This window comes from Jaculus jaculus, chromosome 8 (assembly GCF_020740685.1).
Source record: "Jaculus jaculus isolate mJacJac1 chromosome 8, mJacJac1.mat.Y.cur, whole genome shotgun sequence".
Classification (NCBI taxonomy): domain Eukaryota; kingdom Metazoa; phylum Chordata; class Mammalia; order Rodentia; family Dipodidae; genus Jaculus; species Jaculus jaculus.
The window spans coordinates 102089935-102115798 of record NC_059109.1 but is presented as its reverse complement, the minus strand read 5'-3'; the positions used below and the strand labels follow the sequence as shown (position 1 = coordinate 102115798).

Below are 25864 nucleotides of genomic sequence, written 5' to 3'. Positions count from 1 at the left end.
CAAGCCACCTTAATTTAAATCAGTGCCAGGAGGGAATGCCTCAGTGGTTGAAGGCACTTGTTTACAAAGCCTGATGGTCCAGGTTCAATTCCCAGAACACATGTAAAGCCAGATGCACAGAGTGGCGTATGTGTCTGGAGTTCATTTGCAATGGCAGGAGGCCCTGGTGTGCCCATATCTACTCTCTCTATGTACCTCTTTCCCTTAAAAAACAAACAAGGCATGGAAGGAGGATATGGACCTAAGGAAAAGAAGAAAAGTTTAGTGAGAGGGGAGTGGAAAAAAAAGGGTTATGTGAAATTATACCAAAACAAAAAGCCTAATTTTTTTTTTTAAATTCTAAGCAAAACAAAATCCACCTGACAGAAGAAAACTGGTTTGTTACTTCTGGTCTCTGACATCTTGGGCATCTTAGCAAGCTTTCTAAATCAATCCTAGGGGACTTTGTCCTTACCCCAGACTCTAACCCCTATCACTGGGGACACAGCAAATAATTCATAGCACTATGGGCACCTGACAATCTCCCAAAAGAAAGGAACTCTGGGAATAGAGCAGATAATTAGCTCAGAAGTTGACCAACATCACCTGTGTGGCAGTTACCTTCTCATTGCTGGGACAACACGCAACCAGAAGTAGTTTATGAGAAAAGGGTTTATTTCAGGCTTACAGAATCAAGGGGAAGGACCATCAACAGGGGAATAAGCTTACTCACTCCAGCATGCAGCCACAGCAGAGAGAAAAACCAACACCAGCAAGTACCAAGAGCCAGAGCTCAAACTGGCTCTAAACACACTTTAGGGGTAGACTACACTATTTGCCCCCAGTGAAAGCCTCCTGCAGAAGGCTTCTGGAGACTTAAGCAGGAAGCTTAATCTTAATCAAAAATACCTCAAGCTATAGGGGACATACAATCACATTCAAAACACCACATTCTGCCCCAGACCCCCATAGGCTCATGATTATCTCACAATGCAAACTACATTTAGTCTAACTTCAGAAATCTCCATAAGCTTTACTAATTTTAACACTGTTCAAAAGTCCAAAGTCTCATCTGAGATCCAAGGCTGTCTATTAACTGTGAGACCTGTAAACCATCCTTTTTTCCAGTAGCCCAATTCCAACAAAATTCTCTCTCCCCTTTGAAAGTTCATAAACCAAGCCTTCACAGTCCATAATTCTCTTTGTATTTACTCTCACCAGGATAGCCAGCAACCTCTTCTTATAGTACTGCAAGCCTTCTCTACTCCAAAGCGCCAAGTCCATAGATGGTAAGACCCTATTGCTGAAGACTTCATATACTTGGGCTGCAAGGCCACTGAGAAATCCTGCTGAATCTGAGCTGATAACCTCCACCATGTAGACCAGCTGACAGAAAGCTGGAAGAAGCCATTCTGCATGCAGTTCAATGGGAGAAAGAGAAATCACCAGGGAAGATACTCAACAGTGGACACTGCAAGCTTTATATTTGGCCAGGCAGGCCAAATGAGACAATAGGTACAATAGTGGCATGTCTGTTATAGGGGAAAGCAACTGCCCTCTAATTGGACTGGAGGTCTGCTCCATAGGAGGGAATACATCCCTGACACTGAAAACTTAAAACAGGGGTAGTCATGAGCCCTAGGGGTATAACATCTGCTGTTGTCTGGCTAAATGTATATACTATGCTTATCAAACTGCCCAGTAAGCACTTCTGTTAATGTTCACACCCTTATATTAATGCTACTCTCATTTTTGGTAGAAAATCTTCTCTTTTCAATGGCAGTGACTTTGGGACGACTCAGAAGGTATCAGGGTTATGGAAGAAATGAACACAGTGCTCAGTACTGCAATATCTCTATCATACCTTCCAAAGCTCAAGGTCTAATGCAGAAGAGGTGGCAGAAAAAAATGTAAGAGCTAAAGGAAGGGCAGGACTCTATACAACATGCTCCCTCCTGACACAAAAGGGTCTGGATATCCATGGCCTCACAGTGCCCAACACAACCTGCATAAGACCATTGTAAGAGGAGGAAAAGATCATGACATCAAAAGTAAAAGAGAGACTGACTGAGATGGGGAGGGGGTAAGATGGAGAATGGAGTTTCAAAGGGGTAAGTGGGGGGGGGGACAAGGGTATTACCATGGGGTATTTTTTATAATCATGGAAGTTGTTAATTAAAAGAATAAAAATAAAAAAAACAAAGTACCAAGTCCTTCCACATTCCTCTTATGAACATCTTCCAAAAACTCAAAAAAAAAAAAAAAAAGTCAGATTCATTATAGCAACAAACCAACTTCTTGGTACCAATTTTGTATTGCAGTTATCTTGCCATTGTTAGGACACACACCTGACCAGAAGCAGCTTATGGGAGGAAGGGGTTTGTTTCAGGGCTACAGAATCCATGGGAAGCGTCATCATGGCAGAAGAAGCTGGCTCACTCCAGTATGCATCCACAGCAGAGAGAGAGAACAACACTAGCAGGCACAAACAGCCAGAATTCAAACTGACTCTGAATACCCTTTAGGGTTGAACTACAAAATCCACCCTCAAAAAAAAAAAAATTCACCCTCAGTGACATGCCTCCTTCAGAAGGTTGCAAGAAACTTAAGTAGGAGGCTTTATCTTAATTTTAAAAAATCCCTCAAGCTAAGGGAGACATTCACATTCAAATAACCACAACCTGAAAGGTATAGGGGAGGGAATGGTGTAGCAGCTTATGGGAGCAATGCAACAAATTTCTGTCATGAAGCATGTTCCCAAGTGAATCAGTCACCAACCTCACAAACGACGGCATGATTCTCTTCATCTTGGGCTTCTATGAGCTCAGCCAGGAAGTATTCACCATAAGTTTCCTTCAAAATGCTATCATAGTGCATAAATATTGGCATAAGGTCATCATGGTCTTCAACCCTATTTAAAAGAAAGCCTTCAGTTTACTGTTTGTATCATTTTTTTCCTTTAACAGAATATCTACAATATGCTACCCTGTTCTGTATGCCAGGGAGGAGGCAACAACACTGTCACAAAGTGAATTGACATTTTTACAAGAGAAATGGACAATGCAACCATAAAGTATTTCAATACCTTCAAACATATGAAATGATAATATATAAAATGATAATACGATTATATCAAGAGTGATAGAGTTGAGCAGTAAGAAAGACATTAAGGAGGGGCAAGTGAGCTGAGCCTAATGAAGAGAAGGGAAGGAAGCTGTTTAAGAGCTGAGGTGGGTCACTCAAGCAGAGGTAACATAACTTGCATGTTGGAGAATGTAATGGAGGGCCACATTTGTCATGAACCAAAGGACAGTTGGAGCCAGAATTTTCCAAGTGTGTTCCAAGGATCACTTATTCCAGAATCCCTTTTCCCATCCTCATGATAAAATCAAATACCTAAAACCATTAATTTACCATAGGTAAGTTAACTTACCATAGGCAGTCAACTTCACAGTAGTGGACTAACACCCCACCAGAAATAGCTTGTGGAAGGAAAGGGTTTATTTCAGGATTACAAATTCCAGGGGAAAACCATCAATGGCGAAAGAAGCTGGCTCATTTCCATAGATCCAAGCACAGAGACACCACCAAACAGCCAATAAGCACCACTAAGCAAGAAACACCAGAGCCCACACTGCTCTGCACACCTAGTAGGACTGGATTCAGATCTGCACCCCAGTGACCTGCCCCCTCTAGAAGCTCAAAGTGAAAGCTCAATTTTAGTAAAATACTTGAGTCATTCAAACTATTATATTAAAACTGCCACAGACCCCTCTTATGGTGTCAAAGTTATGATTACTTATGCATTTCTCCAGAACTGGCCCATAGTGGCCTTTATTCCAGAGATATGCTTATACTTCCTGTAGAGAAAAAATGCTGGTATTTCTGAAATACATATCTGTATTCCCTATAGAGGAAGAAGTGTTGGTGAAGGTCATAAAGCCCTGCTCACCATTCTGGGGGCATCCAGCTCTATTCTCAGGAGAGTCTGCAGTGACCTTCAACTACTTGGAGTATGAGAATCAGGTGGGACTTTCTGGCATGTGTGTGTGTGTATCTGTGTGCACGCACATGTGCACAGGTGCATACATGCATGCAAATGTGTGTGCCATGTTCATGTATGTGTGGAGGCCAGAAGAGAGCATGTGTTGTTCTCCTCTATTGGTCTTCTTCATTGTTTCTCTGAGATGGAGTCTCTCTCTGAACCTGCAGCTGCTGGTTTTGTGTGTGTGTGTGTGTGTGTGTGTGTGTGTGTGTGTGTGTGTGTGTGTATGTTTTCAGGCCAGGCTGGTTGACCAGTGAGGCCCCCGAGATTCTTCTGTCTCCATCCTGTGCATACAAGTGGGGTTACAGGCATGCAAGGCCATAACTAACTTTTTTGTTTGTTTGTTTATTCTTATTTATTTGAAAGTGACAGACAGAGAAAGAGGCAGAAAGAGAGTGAGAATGGGTGTGCCAGGGCCTCCAGCCACTGCAAACGAACTCCAGATTCATGCGCCCCCTTGTGCATCTGGCTAACGTGGGTCCTGGGGAATCGAGCCTTGAACTGGGGTCCTTAGGCTTCACAGGCAAGTGCTTAACCACTAAGCCATCTCTCCAGCCCCATAACTAACTTTTAACATGGATGCTGTGGATTGAACTCAGGCCCTCATGCTTGTATTCTCTTACCACTGGGCCATCCCTCAGCTCCATAGATTGTGTGTGTGTGTGTGTGTGTGTGTGTGGTGTGTGTATGGAGATATGAACATCCATGTCACATATGTGTGAGGTCCAAAGTTAACCTCAGGAGTCAGACCGTGAATTCCACCTTCAATCTCGAGTGTTTCACTGTTGTGTTTGCCAGACTTGTTGGCCCACATGCTTCCCAGATTTTCCCCTGTTTTTATTTCTCTCTCAGCATAGGTATGCTGGGATTACACATTCACACTGCATCCAGCTTCACTTGAGTTCTGGGGTCTGAACTCAGGACATCAGGTTTGCACAGCAGGTGGTTTACCCACTCAGCTTCTCTCTAGCCTGAGAACTAGGTGTATTGTACACAATACTGGATCCTGGATTCCAATTCTGTTCCATACTTGACATTCCTTTCTTCTTCTTAGTACAGTTTTGTGCAAATTTAATATTGTATTTTACCTAAGATCTTCTTATACTATTTTTATGTATAAAATGTTCTATTTTTACTATTTTCTCCCCTATATCTGATTTGGTTACTGACTTTATTCACCCTTCCCTTTATTTCACTACTCTTCCATCTTCTTTTTAAAATTTTCTTGGCTTTTTTCAAGGTAGGGTCTCACTAACCCAGGTTGACCTGGAACTCACTCTGTATTCCCAGGCTGGCCTTGAACTCACAGCAGTCCTTCTACCTCTGCCTCCTGAGTGCTGGGATTAAAGGCTTGTGCCACCACACTTGGCCTCTGCCATCTTCTTCATCCCATTTTATCTTCTGGTATATTCTCTTTGGTGTTAACAGTAGCCCCATCTGTTGAGTGATCCACATGTGCGTACAGCTCTGAGCTTTATCATGACTTTCTCTGCCACTGTGCTTCTCATAACAACCCCAGCATCTTCGTTTCTTTTAGACAGAAGAAAGCAACCCTCACAGGGATGATGCAAGATCTTAACTAAGATGACAGACAGTTGGCAGCAGAGCCACGAAATGATCTTCTGACATAAGCCTGCATTCACATAGTATCCTAATTTAACACTGTACTGCACATCAAAAATGGCCTTTATTTTGATACTTATTTTGAAAATTGGTAGGAAAATAAAAAACAGTTGAGAAGGGTGCCCTTGGGCCAGAAGTCACCACCCAATCAGACCTGTTACAACTCCCCCAGTCCCTGTTCACACACAAACACACACATACACATACACACACAGTATGCCACAGCTTTATTTCTCAAATCTCAATGCTCTAAACTAAATAAGCTTATGTACTCTGGAGTAAATCTATACCCTACTCCCAGTATGAAACCTTTACCTCTGATGGTACTGGCTCAATTGTTGGAATAATTGTGGGTTTTAATTTTTAAAAAAGTACCTTGATGGGAGATTTTTTTTTTTTTTTTTTTGAGGTAGTGTCTCACTCTAGCCATGACTGGCCTGGAATTCACTATGTAGTCTCAGGGTAGCCTTGAATTCATGCTGATCCTCCTAGCTCTGCCTCCCAAGTGATGGGATTAAAGGCATGTGCCACCATGCCTGACTTAGAAATATGTATTTTTGAAAACCAGATCTCCTCCACAAAAATCTCAGAGATGGGTTGGGGATACAAGTTACTGGTAGACTTCTCTAGCATAAGCAAGTTCCTGGGCTCTATCACTGGCATCACAAAATGAATGAATGAATGATCCAAAAAAGAAAAGTTCAGAGCTGCCAGGTAAGATGTCAAAGCACTTGGGAGGTTGAGGAAGAAGACCTCGATGGGTTTGAGACCCGCCTGGAACTACAGAGTAAGTTCCAAGTCAGCCTGGGCTGCAGTGAGATCCTGCCTCCAAAACAAAACAAAAAAAGACTAGAAGGAAAGACAGTATAGCACAGTAGTCAGAACTTGATCTGAGGAGACCAATCACCTGAGTCTGTACCCTGCCCTTGCCACATGCTAGCTAAAGTATTCTGCTGCTGAGCTGCATCTCTGTGCCACATGGAGGTAAGAATATGTGTTAGGCATAGAGGATCATTAAGAACAATTGAAGGTTTCCACCATCAGCAGATGGGATGGGGTACTCATTCCAGAAGCAATGGCAGGTATAAACAATGGCCCGTTATACACCATCACTGTCTTACAGTTCTGCTTGCCTCACCTCCGTGCCAAAATGTTTGCAAGCTACCCACTGTCTTCTCATCCTCTTTTTGTATACATGTGTGTGATTTATGTGCATGTGTGTGCCTACATGAATGTATGTGAGCATGGAGGCCAGAGGTTGATGTCAAACGTCTTCTCAAACCATTGTCCACTTTATTTATTGAAATCGGCCCTTCTCTCTTGACCTAGAGAGCTCACCCACTAAGCTAATCTAGCTATCTAGTTTGCCCAGAAAGGAGCTCCCGCTAACTTTTTTTCCTCTAAGCACTGAGGTTACAAGCAGGCCACAACATCATCCTGGCACTTAAATGGGTGGTGGGGTCCAAACTCAGGTCCTTAGCTTGCACAGCAAGCACTGTACTGACTGAGCCATCTACCCAGCCTGTCCCCACCATATTGGAGCACAAAGACCCTTGCCTCCATCTTCCCACCCTTATCAGCAATCATGACATAAACTGATACACTTACCCTCAGAAGAGGACCTTGGTATCTTCCTTCCTGCCTCTATTTCTATCCAGCACTCTGATTCCCTTGTCTATTCCATCCAAATTCCAGCCTCCTTCAATGCTCACTTCCACCCTTCACCCTCCAATGATCCTTCCTCCCAGCCTCCCTTACGAAGGAACCTAATGTGGAGGCATAGCTAGATACACAATATCTACTTCTGGTGTTAATTTATTATGGCCAGGGTGTGGCATCTTCCCACAGGTAGGTTTGGCCAGGGGTAAAAGAGGTTCTGTAGCAGTTCTGTATACTTTTGTGATGGCTGTAAAGAACTGGGCCCTTACCTTATTCTGACCTTGTCAAAAGCTACTGCTCCAACCCCCAACAACAGCACTGAGGGGAAGTGACTGCTAACCCAAGTGAGTGAATCTGGAAATCCTGGGCCTGTAGTACCTCACAGGTGGCTCCACAGGCCCTCCACTTAGCTTTCTGCTTCACCCAAGTGAGTATTCTGACAAGTTACTTCAACACTAAGACTAGGTCTTCTTACCTACATCTACAAAAGGGCTAGAGCAAGGATAGCTGAGAGCATGAAATGTGGGACAGAAATGATTTGCCTTACCTGGCTCTGCATATAGTAGGCCCTCAGCAGTCTGCTCGGAGGCCTCAGACCCTCAACAGTAAGAGCAAAGAACAATCTACCTCCTTCCAGAAACAACTCACTTCCTATTAACTCACTAAAAAGCTGCTGCTAATAGGAGGTGGCTCTTCTCTGAAAAAAGAACCCTTCATAATATTGTGTATGTGTGTAGATATATGACAAGCCAACAAGTCCATGTTTGAGCATTTTGCCCAAAATAAAGGTTACATCAATGCCTATTATCAGATGTAATTCTTTTATGCAAGGTGGGTAAAACTAACTCAATATTCTAATCATTGTAAGTGGGTTAAGACAACAATCAAATAACTGCAAAATTAATTTTATTTATACGATAGACATAAAACATTATTATTAATATTAAAATCAGAAATAAAAGCTTGGTGAGGCAGAGGGCAGGCCCTAAGCCTAATCATAATCACAGCCTCTACCAAAGCTGTCCAAAATCAGACCTCAATACTAATTTTTCCTGGAAAAACAAAGAATAATAAGCATCTAAACACTGGCATTCCAACAACTTTCCCCAAAATGGATAGAGGAACTTCTTCTGTTAAATGTGCTCCTTGGTGTAAAAGATAATTTAAGATCTTACATCATCCTAAGTGCTAATGATAATGGATAACAACAGAACCAAATTCTCAAATGGCATATGACAGAGTCCAACCCCACAGACACAAAACCGAAGGAAGGGAAAACAGCTCAGGCAGTAAAATGACTAAGTGGAAACACTCTGTAGGCAGGGAATACCACCCCAAGACAGGAGTGAGGCAGTTCTGTCTCAAGGTGAAACTGGACACCATGGTGCCAGGCAAATGCCTGCCACTGACAAGCTGCACAGCACACCCACAGCAATGACCACACAGACCCACCATACAAACAACAACAACAAAATACCACAGTCCTCCAGAAGGCAACATTTCTTTATGTCTTCCCTTCAGAATGTGGCTTAGAGGGGCAGCCATGTGCTCGGTAATACAGTCGATATAGAGAATATCAAGTTTGCAGAAGAAAGGTTCCATTGCAAAAGACTTACTGTTCTTTTAGGTACTCAATGTCCACCTGACTCTGAGAGTCATATTAGACAAACTGGAGCTAAATTCAAGCTTTACAACCAACAGTGGTGATAGGGGAACATAGAGATATCACCTACATGATTTTTCTTTTTCCTTCCATGTACTAAATGATGTATCTTTTTCTTTTTAAGATCTCTTGTGACCTCTAGTGGTCATCTTTAAGAAAATCAAATCCATCCTGCATAAACTAGAACTTTAAGATAGGGTTTGGAGCTATTCAGTTTATAAGCCCTGAAAAACTGTTATGATTTTAAAAGTTTTGGGATGTTTGAAACTCAAGATTTATATTGTTCTGAATGACTTCAAATCACATGCCTGGCCAATTACACACCCCTCCCCATGTATATCACCAGGATCTGATCTAAGCATCAACTTTGGCACACCATTACCCTGGTTAGATTGTCCACCAAACAACTTGCCTGGCGGCATCTTAATGACAAACTTCACGGGGTATAAGAGGGTGCCTGGCTAAATTCTGCAACTGTACTGTCTCTTGTTTGTGGATGCTTCGGGGTATTCATAACTCATACTTCAAAACATTCATTCCTGTGAATTACGTAGGGGTTAAATTTCAGTAGATTTCTCAAAAACATGGAACTATCATATGTCTCATAAAAACAACAGCTTCAGAAATGAAAAGCAGGTATTGTTTAAAGCCTCATGTTTTAAATAATTAATTTTTCTTTACTTGCTAAAATTTGTTTTTTTAATTGATTGATACATAATAATTGTACACATTTATGAAGTTACAGGGTGATAATTTGATTCCTGCATGCAATGTTCAATGATGAAGTCAGAGTAATTAGCATTTCAATTTCTTTAAAAATTATCATTTTTGAAGCCGGGCATGATGGCACATGCCTTTAATCCCAGCACTCGGGAAGCAGGGGTAGGAGGATCGCCATGAGTTCGAGGCCACCCTGAGACTACATAGTGAGTTCCAGGTCAGCCTGGGCTACAGAGAGACCCTACCTCGAAAAATCAAAACAAAAATATCATTTTTGTGTTAGAACTCTCTTCTAGCTAATAATTTTTTTCATCTATTTTAATAAACAAGGCTAGGCATGGTGGTGCATGCCTTCAGTCCCAGCTCTCAGGAGGCAGAGATAGGAAGATCACTGAGTTCAAGGTGAGTGTGGGCTAGAATGAGACTCTCTACCTCAAAAAAAAAAAAAAAAAAAATCCGGGCATGGTGGCACACGCCTTTAATCCCAGCACTTGGGAGACAGAGGTAGGAGGACTGCCGTAAGTTCGAGGCCACCATGAGATGACATAATGAATTCCAGGTCAGCCTGAGCTACAGTGAGACCATACCTCATACAAACAAACAAAACAACTAATAAAATTCTGAGCCAATGTGGATAGCCATTGTTATCTGCAAAGAAATAGTATTCCGTTATGAAAAGAATCTTAGTCATATTACAGCATTGTCAGACAATACATCATCTTATCTGGGTCTTCCTTGCCCTCAAAGATATGAAAAAAATGCTTTCCCCTGAAAGACCATGGCAGAAGTTTTTAAATCATGAGCACCTCAAACCCACAACAGATGATTAATTAAACCCACTAAAGATTTTTAAAGATGTGTCCAGAAGCAGCCATGCTTTATTTCAGATATAATGAAAAGCACAGAAGAGTAACTTCATTAATTAGTGTCTAAGTAGAGGGGCAGATTACAGCATAATTTTCCACATGGGTAAATCAAAGAAACAGGAGAGGGGATTATGGTGTTAATTCTTTGGTTCTGAATATGTTACTAGTTAAATAGTGGAAGGATAATTACATCCCCAAACCCTTCCCTGGTTTAGTGTTTTAAGAATTGTATCAGTCACCATTAATTATCAGTGCAAGTAACTACTGATGAAACAGATGTCAAATGTAGGGGAAATGAGAGCAATGTGGCACTGTAAGAGGCACACTGCCATGCCTATTCAATGTTGTGCAATGTCTTTGTATTCCCAACATTGTTAAGGAAGAAAAAGTCCACACAGTGAAGTTTCAAGATATGTAAAATTTTATATCCACAAGTACCCAAACTTCAATCTGAACATTTTGCATAAAGGCCTTGAAAAACGCCTCAGAGTTCGGGATCTTCTTCGGACAAAGACACTGTCTTGATGTCACAATTTGCACCTGTATCCACGACTGTGCACTTATCGTTATATACATGCCCTTCGTCTCTACTGTCATCTCTCTGCATCAGGACTTCATCTCTCTTTAGAGTTTATACTTTCAGAGTTTTTGTGGTATGTGCAGACAGAGCAGTTAGCCATCAGTGGTTGTATGAACAAGACTTTTAGGCTGAGTTGTATGGAAGTTTCATTTCAAATTTTGTGGGTCTTGTCCACTGGAAGGCTCAAAGGCAGAAAAGATGGAGGGTGTAGAAAGGGAGCAAGGAAGGGAGAGACCAAGACCAAACCAGAACTACTAGTTACTAACCAAATGCTTCCTTAGGCAATGAGCTAAGCAAACTTTATCTTTTTTTTTCTATTACCTTCATCCTGAACAGTAAGTGGGGTATGAATGAACAAGTCACAAACATATCCCCCTGCTAAAAAGTAAAAGAAATAGATCATTTTCCATGGGCTACTTATGTATATGACACTTTCTATATTAGACTTATAAACAAATTTTCTATTACAATAATGTCTTACTGAATACTTATGTTAGAAGTATTTTTAAGTCTACATTTTTCTGGAAAAATGCTATTTCACAAAAAATACTTTTGGAAAATTACCTCTCATTTGTAACTAATTCATTCCCCTACATCCAACCTATTCCTAAAGAACTGTTCATGTTGCAGACACATCCAGGATAATTTCTACGCTGGAAAATTATTTTATATTCAAGTGTGTTATTCATTTAAATGGAACTTGTTAAATGACTCTCACAGCCACACATATTGAGATAAGTGCCATTCAAACCAACAAAATACTGTTTTGACCTGACAAATTAGAAATTTTAGTAAGTGAAACTATCCAAGGATTGGGGGTGTAGCTTAGTAGCAGCATGTCTGTCTAGCATAGATAAAGACTTGGGTTTCATCTTTCACATGAAAAAGTTTTTTTTTTTTTTTTTTAAAAAAAAGGTCTTATCTGATGAAAACCTACACCATGGGTGTGTATAAGGAACCAGGTTGCCATGGTGGTGTTCTACGTTTTCCCTTAACAACCTCTCCTTTAGCAAGATGATCTTCATTTTCATGATCTCTCCATTCACCTACAAATGGACAACTAAAAAAATGTATACCTCTAATACAGCTTTCTCTCTATATTTCTATTTCTAGCTCTTATGCCCTCCAAACCTGTTATACTTTCAGCTACTGAAACTAACCTTCTGTCTAAACTGGAAGACCTTAAGTCATCATTAACTCATTCCTATCCTTCAGCATCTCCACCCAGCTCATAAACAAATTGACTTTCCTTTCCTTCTAAAAAGGCTCTTTGTGTGTATGCGCTCTCTGACCCTTCCTTTCCCCTTCTGAGTCTCCGTAACATGGTGCTAGCCCAATATCAGCCTGGATCATTTCCTGACCAGACTATTCTATGCTCCTCTCCTGAAAGACACAGTGACCTTCTCAGTGTACAGCCCATGTGCTGCCTTTCGTCTTTAGAGCTGGTTCGAGACAGAGCTTTCTCTTGGTTCTGCCTCTGCTTCCCAGGGAGCTGCCCTTCTTCCCACACATGGAAGAGCAGCCCTATAAGCCTGCCTATCTGGTCATGGGCATGCCAGTAGCTTTATTATTTCCACCTTGGCCCATTCTGACCCTCTGGTTGAATTCTGATTCACTCTTCCAGAACAAATTTGGAGGCCACCTTTTTTTCAGGTATCTTTTTTGTTGACATATAATAGCATGTAAGAAAGTACACCAATCTTTAGAGTATAGTTTGATGAACTTAGGCACATATCCCATCAGTATATTCAGCATTACCACCACCCAGAATTCCCTCTTGTCCCTCCTAATCTCACTTTTCCTCCCACTGCAGGTACCACTGATCTGATTTCTATTTCTAGAGATTAGCTTCAAGCATTATACATATCATAAAAGTGGGATTGATAGTATATGGGCTTTCTTTCTGTGTGTGCTTATTTCATTCAGCAAAAACTTTCTAAGTTGACTTATGCTGTTGCTACACAGGCAATTCATTCTATTAAATAAGGTAGTATCCATTGTATATATTGCCATAAGAATATAAGAGCAAATATTTGGAGAGACAGATTTTTAGGGAGGGGGGAGGCCATAACGAGGCTGGCCTTCTGCTTCTACCCTTCCATTTTCTACACTATATATCCTTACAGCTCATTGTTTATTGGATTTCTCCCCCCCCCTTAACTCTAAACCCTTTTTATGTATATGTATGGGACTGATCATAAGATGTTACACATAATAGGTTTACTAAATCAGGGTTCTCGAGAGGACCAGGACCAATAAAATGAAAGTGTATTCTGAAGGGGACTTACTAGATTAGCTTACAGGACACAGGCTGGGCAATCCAGCAGTCTGAAAAGTTGGAGAACCTGGTAGTTGTTCAAGTCCACAAGGCTGCATGCATCAGCATCTGGCCTGGAGGATTCCTGAATAGCCACTGGTCTTCAGTCCATGTTGGGAGACTGATGAAGTTGAATTCCAATGTCCATAAAGGACAGCAGCAATGGGATATATGCATGCACCAATAAGCAGCATGGGCAGCCAGGCCAAGGTACTGTTTCCTTGGATCTTCATAATATGTGTTCCACCACTGGAAGGGTTGTTTACTCTGAAGCATTTTTCTCCCCTCATCAATCCTTCCTGGAAATGCCCTCACAGACCAGTCGCTTCTTCCTAATCTAATCATGATGACAACAGAATAGTATTTTATATTTCTTAGACTCTTACTTTTGAGTGGAAGGATGCTAAGTATAAGACTTTCATTAATTCATTCTGGTGCTATAGACAACACCCTGTACATACCACTGTCAGAGAGACATCTGAGCCCTACAGCGTCAGTATCCTTTTGGAAATTAACACAACTGGTAAGTGGAAAAATGAAGATAGAATCTAGATGTTCTTTAAAACTACTATGTAGATGTAATATTGCTTGCCTAGTACATAAAAGTCTCACCCCTTTTTTTTAAAAAAAAAAAGGTAAATTGATATTTTTCTAAAGAAATGAAACTCATAAAATATGGCAATGCGGGCTGGAGAGATGGCTTAGTGGTTAAGCGCTTGCCTGTGAAGCCTAAGGACCCTGGTTCGAGGCTCGGTTCCCCAGGTCCCACGTTAGCCAGATGCACAAGGGGGCGCACGCATCTGGAGTTCATTTGCATAGGCTGGAGGCCCTGGAGCGCCCATTCTCTCTCCCTCTCCCTCTACCTGTCTTTCTCTCTGTGTCTGTCACCCTCAAATAAATAAATAAATAAAATTTTTTTAAAAAATATGGCAATGGTATGAGAATGATACAGTGTATTCTTCATGGATAAGCCAAGCAACTGGCCTTGTGAACTGACTTCATAAAGGACTCTTGTTTCCAATCAGCCACTTCTTTTCTCTTAATTTTGAGAACTCTAGTGAGGACAGTTGAATATCCTCATTTGGGGTCTGTCGTGTAGCCATTGTCAGATGTCCCCCTTAGGCTGGATGTCTACAATGGCTCACTCACAGAGCTGGCAAGTGATGCTCACTGCCAGCAGGAGCTGGGCTCAGGAAAAAAAAAATATTTAAATTTTTTTTTGCTTGTTTGTTTGCAAGCAGAGAGAAAAAGAGAGAGGTGGTTGGCACACCAGGGACTCTTGTCACTGTAAACAAACTCCAGTTGTATGCACCACCTTGTGTATCTGGCTTTATGTGGGTACTGGGGAATTGAACCTGGTCCATCAGGCTTTGCAAGCAAATGCCTTTAACCACTAAGCAATCTCTCCAGCCCCAGAAGAAGAACTCTAACACACAGCTGATATCTTCCGCAGAAAGCACCTGTATAGAATCAGGCAGAATCCAGACTTACGACTTTGAGCACATGCCTGCCACCAAGGTGTACTGGTGAGAGTTTTCAAGGTCTGCCCAGATTCACATTGAAGGCACATATAGCCCACCACTTGATGACAGGAGTGGTAAGGTCACAGTGTAGGGAAGTTTTCACGGTGAAATATGGTGGACAGCTATCTTTGAAAGCCACAGTTTACCATACCTGCATCCTTAAATTGTTATGCTTGGAAATTGTCATGGGACAATGGTAAGTAAAGACCTACTTGGAAAACTCTTTGGAGTCAGTAACATGATCATTCACTAAATGCCAAACATGGAAGGATTTTACTTAGAAAACAAAATCGAAAGATTCATGTTTCAAATTTGTTGATTTTTAAATTTTTTAATTTTACTTATTTGAGAGAGAGAGAAAGGAAAGAGGGGAGACATTGCAACCAAACTCCAGATGCATGCGCTGTTGTGTGCATCTGGCTTATGTGGGTCCTGGGGAACCAGACTTGGGTCCTTAGGCTTTTCAAGTAAGCACCATAACCACTAATCCATCTCTTCAGTTCCTTTTTGTTTGTGGGGGGGGTTGTTTTATGGGCTTTTTTGTTTTGTTTTGCTTTGTTTTTGTTTTTCAAGGTAGGGTCTTGCTAAAGCTCAGGCTGAACTGGAATTCAATACATAGTCTCAGGCTGGCCTCAAACTCACAGCAATCCTCCTACCTTTGCCTCCTGACTGCTGGGACTAAAGGCAGATACCATCAAGCCAGGCTCAGGTTTATTTTATATGACAGTTATTGTACTTGGTGTGGGACCAAGGGATGGTTTCAGAACCCCTTAGCCATCAATGCATAACTCTGCAGTCACACAGATCCAAATAAGAATCATCAGACAGCCCTACCAAATATGTCATCCAGGTGAACTCTAGGCATAGCCAAATGAAGTAGGCTCATAAAAACTTAATCTAAGTGATTTATGACCCTCTAATAAGAACTGGCAATTTTAAGTCTTTTGTAAGGTGACTGTCTCTGAAGAGGCACCGCTCTAACTCTACCTGGCTTTGCGCACGTGTAGCTGCGGGTAGTGGTCGTGTCTGTGACATATATGTACTGCAAAGTCTTCATCATACTTCAAACAAGGAACGTTCCCCACTTGGTCAAACACAGTTATGAGAGTTGAGCCTGTATCACAGAAAGGAAGAAAGAAACATGTCCTCATTTTATCAAGGAATAACTGTGGGACTTCAGGGACAAAAATATGATCTCCACTCCATATGGAACTTTCATGGATATAATCAAGAATGCACATGGGACACTTAAGGCCTAGCAACCAATTTTTTTTTTCCTTTTCCCAAGCATGCTGCTCTGAGCTTAAATTCCCTGTTAGCTACCGAGGACCATGGGTCAGTGAGGGGCCTTACCTAGGCTCATGTAGGATGGCACTATGAGGAATATGAAATGCAGTTCTGGCACTGCCTTAAACACAGACCTGGGAAGGAAATACAGGGTGTGATGGTGAGTAACAAAGCAATCCCATCACTTGGACGTTATGGAGACGAATGCTGCCCCTGCAACAATGAGGTATCTCCTTTGTTCCCCGCCTACCAAAGCAGGAAGAATGTCTCCAAGGTAATCTCCTTTTCTGCTCTACTCTCCTTGGATTCCAAAGAGCTAGCTCCTTTCTGTCTGTCTCATGGAGGTCGAGAGAATAAAGGGCATGATGTCCATGCGGCACACCAGATTTCTGCTGACATTAACCTTTGACCTGGCATCTGGATGGTCTGGTGTGACATTACAAAGTGACTTGAAAGCTGAGTTCCTCCACCCCACCCCCAGATCTGTGCAGACTGTCAGAGATGCATCGCCATGACTTGATGGCCCTGCTGATCATCTTTCCATGTGCCCTATTATTCAGGATGCCTCTGCAGTTTGTCATGTTGATAAGCTCCTCTACAGAGAAGATTGACGGGGTCTACTTTTGGAAGCATTCAAGCCAAACCTCTCAAAATCCATTTCTTTAAATAACTGCACTACCTGTTGGCCTCAAATGATAGCAGTTAAAGATGTGGAATGAATGGAATGTGGGCTCTAAAGGAAGATTATTTTCATTCAGAAATATTGCTGCTATTAAAGTAAGAGTATAATATGTCCATAAACTACAAGCAAAAAAAAAAAATGCCCTCAAAGAATTTCATGTTGTTTGAAAGATATTTCATATGGCATCTTTTTTAATCACCAGCTATAAGGGGCCATCCACTCACCGAATGATCTCTTTGCAGCAGCCTATGGAGAACTCATCCACAGCCACGAAGAGGTGCATGAAAAGCGTGTTCAAAGGCTGCAGGAGAAAAGAAGGCATGGATTAAAGGCAAGTCAGCCTCTGTGCTGGGATAGAAGAGGGTTCAGCACAGTCCCAGAGGCAAAAAAAAAAAAAAAAAAAGACCAACATTTGTGGGTGACATTTATGTCTGAGATACCCAGACAGTATTTGAGTCCTGTCATCGCTTCATTCCCTGCCTTCTGTCCAAGGAGCTCAGAATTACTTAAGGAAATGAGGATCATAATGAGTCCAGAGTGCCTGGCCCTTCCTCCTGCCCTCACAGAGGCACTGTGGGCAGGGAAGAGCCTGCAGGGCAGTGAAATCGATTACAAACTCCATAGACATGTCTTTGGGGGTGTCTACGCCAAGTGACAGACAATCACACTTTCCCTGGGGCTCCAGACTCAGCAGCTGCTGCTCTATTCATGATACACGAGGGAAAGATTCTCTATGAAACTGAACGATGGAAGGCAGATGCTAGGTTAGGAATCCAAAGGCTTGTTTTGTTCAACATTCCCAGAGTCTGAATCAAATTATTACTCTTGGGATCCAGAAAATCTGGGTGCTGAGAACCCAAAGTAACAAAATTTTAATATGAGTTTCAGGCTAAATCTTCCAAAATTTTTCAGAAAGCTATTTTATTTTTATTATCTTAACTATCTTAGTTTCTATACTAGATTTTCATACATACTTCATTTTGGTAGGTTCTTTCCCCATCCCTGCTCCTCCTCATCTCCCAGAGTATTATCCTGTGACATTTCAAAACTATTTTGCTGACCTAAATATTGAACAGTACTTCTGTAATTCATCTGTTGGTCCATTATATGCATAAACATCCTAGAAATAGTGCAATTGCAGCTGACTGGTGAGGGCAGTGAGGATCAAGCAAAAAAACTATCTCTTGTTTTCTCAGTAATGCTCAGGGTCACAGTGTGACCAGGACCACTGCAGACACTAAAAATTATAGATATTCAACTCAGGTCCCTTGTATAAGTCAGTGTACAATTTATATGTAACCTACACACATCCTTCCTTGTACTTCAAATCATCTCTATATTACCTATTGTGCCTAATCCAGTGTAAATAGTTGTTATCCTGTATTGTTTGGAGAATGAATAATGGCTAAGAAAAAGTCTGTACATATTCAGTACAGGTACAACTTTTAAAAAATATTTTCCATCTGAAGTTGATTGAATCCATGGATATGGTGCCTGTAATACAGAGAACTGACTAGTTTTCTACGTAGCCTTGAGATACCAACTACATAGTCATGCACTGTTTCCATGCCTGCCGGATGGTGTATGACTTAGACGCACTCAGCAGGAATTGTACAGTGTGTCATATGGCATGAGAAGAATCATATGTCTGATTTATAACTCTGGAAATTCCAAATAGGAAAACAATACAAACCCCCAAAGTCCAGGGTGTTAAGGACTTCTATATATCAATGCATTTAGTAGCTTTACTTAATGCCTGTATTATATTCTGAATAGGATTGGCCATGGGAGCACATAGCTTATAATTTGCTTGTCTCTCACACTTATTCATCAAAAATTTTGCAATTCTGGATTTATTATTCAAGATATAAACCATTGGTTCACTTTCAAATGCCACTGAGATAGAAAGTATATTGAGGCTTAAGGCTTCATACCAATGCTGCCAGAAGAAAACTAATGTGAGTCACAAATGCAATGTAATTCTAAATTTTCTAGAAGATACATTTAAGAAGATGAATAAGAACAATTAATTTAGAATGTTTTATTTAATCTGATATATTCAAGTTATCATTTTAATATCTAACATAAATTTTTTATTTATTTATTTACTTACTGACTGACTGGCCTGTTAGTCACTATGTAGCCCAAGCTGACCTCAAACATGTGGCAACCTTCCTGTCTTAGCCTCCCAAGTGTTAGAATTACAGGCATGTGCCATCATGCCTGGTTCAATATAAAACTATTACTGAGATTCTTCACACTGCTTTGTTTTCTGCTAAGTAATTCAAATCTGATGTTTATTTTATACTTATAGCACAACTCAATTCAGCCTAGCTAATTTCAAATCCTCATGTCAGGGTCTCTTGCTGCTATAAACAAATGATCATCCAGCTTTTTTTTTTTTCTTTCTTTCTTTTTCAAGGTAGGGTCTTACTCTAGCCCAGGTTGACCTGGAATTCATTATGTAGTCTCAGGGTGGCCTTAAACTCTCAGAGATCCTCCTACCTCTGCCTCCCAAGTGCTGGGATTAAAGGTGTGTGCCACCACGCCTGGCTCATCCAGCTTTTATATGAGTGGCTGGTGAACTGAACTCAGGCCAGCAAGCTTTGCAAGCAAGTGCTTTTAATTACTGTCATCTTCCCTGTCCTCTCAATGTCTACCTGAAATTCAATGACTCCATGTAGGCAGTTTGAAAATAATAGGATATGACTAAGTCAGAAGATTTGTTGTGATTATGACAAGGGCAACCGCATCGGGGACAGACAGTGGCCCTCCTATGAGATCACAGATCTCAGATACTAACACCGAGAACAATGGGAGATTTGGACGTGTACATCAGACACACTAATTCCTTATTCTAAACTCTTGTTAATTCAGGAGGATGAGCTGACAGGACCACCACCTACTCATTCTATGGACTGCAGCCTCCTGAGGTTCATCACAGCTTACTTTATTTTTATTTATTTATTTATTTTGACTTTTTTGAGTTAGGGTCTCACTCTAGCTCAGGCTGACCTGGAATACACTATGTAGTTTCAAGGTGGGCTTGAATAGTAATCCTCCCATCTCTGCCTCCCGAGTGCTGAGTGCTGGGATTAAAGGCATGTACCACTACGCCCAGTTTTACTTCATTTTTAAATGTCATGATGTCATGTATTTTTTCTATGAGTTCTGGACTTCTTAATTTAGAAATGGAAATGATACCATTCTGAAATCAGGTCTTTCCTTCCACTTGAAGGCTGTTCTTGTAAGTATGGTATACAGGTTCTTACTGTGCATGGGATTTCATGGTCCAGCTCTCGGAACACTGACACCCAGTTGTCCTGCTCAGCCACATTCCAGTTGGGATAGTCCACGAAGGTTGCATGGGCCATGATCTCCTCCTTATCATTGCAGAGGGTGACAGCAAGATTTGCCTTTTCTCTGTGGAAACAATTTAAAAATGCAACCATAAATAGAGATGACCAAAAGGCAGATAAGAACAGGTGATTGACTCTTTCAGGCTACTGGAGCTCATCAGCCACTACAAAGAGGTGCAATGATCTTTGAAGTGGTTGGGATGATGTTGAAAAGGTTGGGTATACTCATTCTGGATATTGAAAGCTGTCAACTAAATGCTCACTTTATTATTTATTTATTTATTTATTTATTTTCATTTTTTGAGGTAAGGTTTCATTCTCGCTCAGGCTGACCTGTTTATTCACTATGTAGTCTCGGGTGACCTTGAACTCACAGCAATCCACCTACCTCTGTCTCCCTAAATGCTCACTTAAAATTATGCTTCACTACAAAGGTATTATATAATCATTAAATATCTGATATTACCTTCCCTTCCCTTGGGAAACTGGCCAGGAAAAGCATTTCACTGCAGTTTCGAGCCTCTTCAGGTTACCAATACCACTGTGTTTGTTGACCCAAACTCAAAAGAGCTAGTAGAGTGGCCTACTTTTCTCAGGACTGAGGTGATACTCAGGATTTGAATGTTTTCTGCTAAAACCAGCAAAGTCTTAGGCAAATGGGGATGAAATAGTCTCCTGTACATAATAACAAAGTTGAGTGTAGTTGTACCTACATTAGCATCCTTAAGTAGTTTATTCATAGGCTTAGAAATCTAGGCATCTACAAAATCACCTGACACAGCTGTAAAAACAGAGACCCTTGAGAGGCTCTTTGTAAGCTAAGGCAGCCTGGTACCTTAACCAAGCCAAGGGAGGAAAAACAGGCCTACAAACTCTTATTTTAGTGGATATACCCAAGGGACCATCTTAATGATCCTACTCAACTGCTATCTAAAGCTATGACTCTGAGCAGTATGCAGTTTAGAACATTAAGGACATTTGTACATAAATTAAAAGGCCATTTTCACGTTCTTGGCTGAATTAAATCAACTGGTAATTTAATTTTAAGTACTACTTCAAAAACAAAGATAACTTAACATTTTGCTTCTCTCCTACTCTCTTTCTTTGAGAAAAGGTTTCACTAGGTAGGCCAGGCTGGCTTTGAACTCACAACCCTTTTGCCTTAGCCTCTCAAATGCAGGGATAACAGGTATGTCCAACCACACCTGGCATAGACTTCACTGTTTTGAGAGTATCTCTATATGGAAATGTGTTTCGTGTATTTTCAGAATAGAAGTGCAGAGTTCATACTGTTTGTAGGCTGAGTTTCTTTCCAGTTGATAGTGGACCATTTTACTAGAACAGTTCACCAAACAGCACCCCCCTCTCTCTCTCTCTCTCTCTCTCTCTCTCTCTCTCTTTCTCTCTCTCTCTCTCTCTCTCTCCTCCCTCTCTCTTTCTTCCTGTACTTTAAGAATTTTCTTTAAATCAACTTACTTTTGGCTTAAGCAAGAATATTTGGGGCTGGAGGGATGGCGTAGCAGTTAAGGTATTTGCCTGCAAAGCCAAAGGACCCAGGTTCAATTTCCCAGGACCCACGTTAGCCAGATGCACAAGAGGGCACACACATGTAGAGTTCATTTGCAGTGGCTGGAGACCCTGGCATACCCATTTTCTCTCTCCCCCTCTCTGTCAAATAAATAAATAAATAAACAAATAAATAAATAAAATTTAAAAATATTTTAGTAGGGAATTTCTATCACTAACATAAATGGAAAACCAGTCTCCTTTGCTATCTACAAACTATGAAAACTGAAAAAAAAAACTATAAAAATGAAGGTACCACATTTAAAACAGAAATTGCTCATGCAGGTATAATGCAAAATTGCTTTGGAATCTACTAGATGCATGGGCATCTTTGGGAAACATTGTATTCAATGTTTCATCTCAGCACATACAGATAGTTCAAACATGAGGGGAATGAACTATGGTACACTTGGTCCAAGAGCCTGACCTGAGCTTTGGCTATCAAGGAAAGGTCCCTTAGGTTTCCAGAATCTAGTATCAACATAGAGGCCCCACTGACAAGAAGATAATTATGGCAGCCCCACAACTTCTCAACTAACTCAATGAAGCCTCTGCTCCTCACTCTGAGGCATCTCTCCCCAGTTCTTGGTCTTCTAGACTTTTCTACCCTAGGTCATTAACCTATAGCCTTAGGACAAGAGCTCTACCTTTACTTCAGATGAGAAGACATCCATAGCATGAGACCATGTGCATGTCAGCTAAGATGATCACAGTGGTGGTGGGAAGGAAGAGATGGACAAGAATTGGGGACAGGGTATCTACCATGGCCTCAAGGAAGCAAAGGACAATGTGTTCCTGGAATCCTAATTTTAACTTGAAATGCATTTATCCATGGGAACCATGGATGGTGGTTGAGTTCTGCAGTACAATTAGCACAGCACCATACTACACAGACATTATGGATTAAATAAGCTTTTGTAGGTTGGCCTGGGAAGCCAGCCAGGAGCAGCTTTGTTTCAATGGGAAAATGCATTACAATTTCCAAATAGCTACCATAATAAAAAGTAACTTCTGTAGCATTAGTCTTTTGTGAACATAATTTCCATTTGTTATTGCCTTGGCCATTATGTCCTTCTCAGGGACAGATAAAAATCATCGTGGGAGTAAAAAAAAAAAAGTGGGGTAGACAACAAGGAAAAAGGTACATTTCCAAAGGCTGAATTTCAAACTGTTCTTCATGAGCTAGAGGGGATTTTTCATATATAATACATGTGTATATAATATACAAACACACACACATATGTTTCACACAAATTATGTTAAAGCTCAAAGACATGGTCTAGCAATAGAAATTAGAGTTCTTTTCATTTGAATAATGTCACATTTATTCAATTGGATTAGGGAATTTTCCAAGCATAATCAAAACTTATTTAAGTGTACTTGATGGAAATCTTGGTGAGACAACATGCTCCTTTCTGCTTCATTTAAATGGGTTAATGAGAGACCTCCATGTTCCTTTGAGTTCATCACACACAGATCAAGGCCTGGAGAGTCCTCTGTCCCTTGTCATCGCCATTCTGATGTCTGCTCTCAACAAGAAAGATGCTTTAGCTCTTTTCCTACTTACCTACTTTTCCCAGTCTGCGCATTATTCTCCTAAAATTTAGTCAGTTCTTAAGAGATCAGATTTACTCATGTCTACGTTGCTGTGACTGAGCAACCAAAAAATAAAACTAAATTAATCAATGAGAAGAGGAATCATTGTTTTTAGAAATGCCTTAAAAAAAGTTAACAATTGGGCTGGAGAGATGGCTTAGCGGTTAAGCGCTTGCCTGTGAAGCCTAAGGACCCCGGTTCGAGGCTCGGTTCCCCAGGTCCCACGTTAGCCAGATGCACAAGGGGGCGCATGCGTCTGGAGTTCGTTTGCAGAGGCTAGAAGCCCTGGCGCGCCCATTCTCTCTCTCTGTGCCTGTCGCTCTCAAATAAATAAAAAATAAATTTAAAAAAAAAAGTTAATAATTGTTAAAGCTTGAGGTTTGCCTGGAAAGGGTGCAGAAGTTACTGGGAAACAAAAAAACTAGCTGGTCTTAGTAGCAGCTGTTTCATAAATTCTAGGACATTAAAATAGAAATTTACTTTTACTTCTGAAAACATGCTGGTTTCTAAGGTAGGTCATAACCTTTTGGGGTATAAGAATCTTATTTTAACATAATTTTTTCTTTGGCCTCAAACTCCATGGTCATCTTGCTTCAGTCTCCTAAGTATTAGGATTATAGGCCTGAGCCACCTTACTTAGCTTGTATAATTTTATTATTATTACACTTTTCTCATATGCCTTAAGCTATACTTTTCCTTCAATTCAGTAAATAAAATGTACTTTCACAATTAATCTAAGATCCAACTTGCTTTCAGGAATAACTGTTAACTGAAAGTCAAACTTCATGCAAATGTGCACATCACTATGTATGAAATTTGAGAAAACAGGTTTAAAGAAGTATATTGAAGAAAAAAAAGTCTCTAGATAGGCCCTGTTTGTAACATACATCCCCTCTGCATTTCATTATCTGAATACCCCCATGAAAGGACTTGTCCTTGAAGGCCAGGGAGAACCAGAAAGCAAGGGCTAGCTGTATCCTATGACCCTCCTGCTCAATCTGAGTAGAGTTGACACCTTTGATATTGTAGGATGTGAAGGAAAGAGTGAAGATGGGCACAGTCCAATGGTGGTTGTGGCTGCAGACATGATGTAAACTCAATGACTAATGATTAACTTGTATGATCAGCAGAGGGTGGCAGCTGTGGCAGAGCTCTGCTGAGGATATCCAATGAACATCTGCCTGTAGCCATATGAATCAAACTTCAATAGACCCAGCAGTCAGGTCTTAAGAGGGAACATTCCAAGAAACTTGGTGGAAATTATAAGATTTTACAAGGCTTGGAGTCATGTATAGAGCATCATTTTTACTACTTTCTAGTGACTACGTCAAGCTACCCCTCACTCACTGTGAAAAAGGGACAAGGGCTTTAGTGCCAGGATGTGTGGCTCATGGATCCTTTGTATACTACCTCTCATGCCCTCCTCTTATTCTAATTATGTTCATTGCAACTTACATACTGTTTTGTCCATGTTTTAGTTACCTGCTCTTTTCTTGAGACCCTGTGGACTGATCCTAGAGCCTTATATATACTAGACAAGTATTCTACTACTGAGTTACAGGCCAGCACTAACTTTTGGCATTAATGTCAAAAACATTTAGCCATTATTATATTTTTCTTATACTCACTCATATATTTAACCACATTTTTGTTTCTGAATTTATAACCTTAGATTGTGAACTTTGGGTCTTAGGATTTTATCTGTGGGAATCACTTGGTGTCTGAGCTGAAATTGCATTTCTTCAAGCCCACTCTGCATTTAATTCAGCCAATCTCCTCAATACCCTACTAACCTGTGACTATGTTTAATATTTATTTGTTGGCCAATAGAGAAGACAGAGAGGGAGGCAGAGAATGAACCACCAGGGTGTCTAGCCACTGCAAATGAACTCCAGATGCATGCACCACTTGGTGCATTTGCCTTTACATGGATACTGGGGAATCAAACCTGGGTCATTAGGCTTTGCAAGAAAGTGCTTTCACCACTGAGCAATCTCTCCAGCTCCCACTTGAGTCTTGGGGTGGTAATCCAGATCATCAACATGAGTCTCTATTGAGTATGTGCTCATGAATGCTCAGAGGAGACTGTTATGCCCTCACAGTCCAGGCTGAGGTTGAAACTGGCTATCTTCCTTACTGTCCATTTTCATACAGTGGGTTTATGATGCTTTTCCTTACAATGAACATCCCAGTTTTATACAAAAGGATTTCAGACTACTTTCCATACAAGTAGATGGAAAGCTGTCAAAACAAAAAATAAAATTTCTAGAATGTGACAAAAATCCTTGAAGAGAAAGCTGGCATTGGTTCCTGTTTGTTTTGCAAAGTTTCTGATTTAAGTTTGGCAATCTCTCTGTACAGTTATTAACTTTTATGTGTGTGTGTGTGTGTATAGAATC

General features: G+C 40.8%; 1 protein-coding gene across 2 annotated transcripts in view; it reads right to left on the bottom strand.

The window, feature by feature from the left end:
- Cfap61 (cilia and flagella associated protein 61) overlaps positions 1 to 25864 on the bottom strand; it is a 330508-nt gene that overhangs the window by 289489 nt on the left and 15155 nt on the right. For both annotated transcript variants that reach the window (XM_045156198.1, XM_045156199.1), the window contains exons 3-7: positions 20217 to 20367; positions 17169 to 17245; positions 16329 to 16396; positions 15963 to 16089; positions 2758 to 2890 (exon numbers count right to left, since the gene is read on the bottom strand). In XM_045156198.1, the coding sequence (XP_045012133.1) occupies positions 2758 to 2890; positions 15963 to 16089; positions 16329 to 16396; positions 17169 to 17245; positions 20217 to 20367 (556 nt within the window). The remainder of the gene's footprint in view (positions 1 to 2757; positions 2891 to 15962; positions 16090 to 16328; positions 16397 to 17168; positions 17246 to 20216; positions 20368 to 25864) is intronic.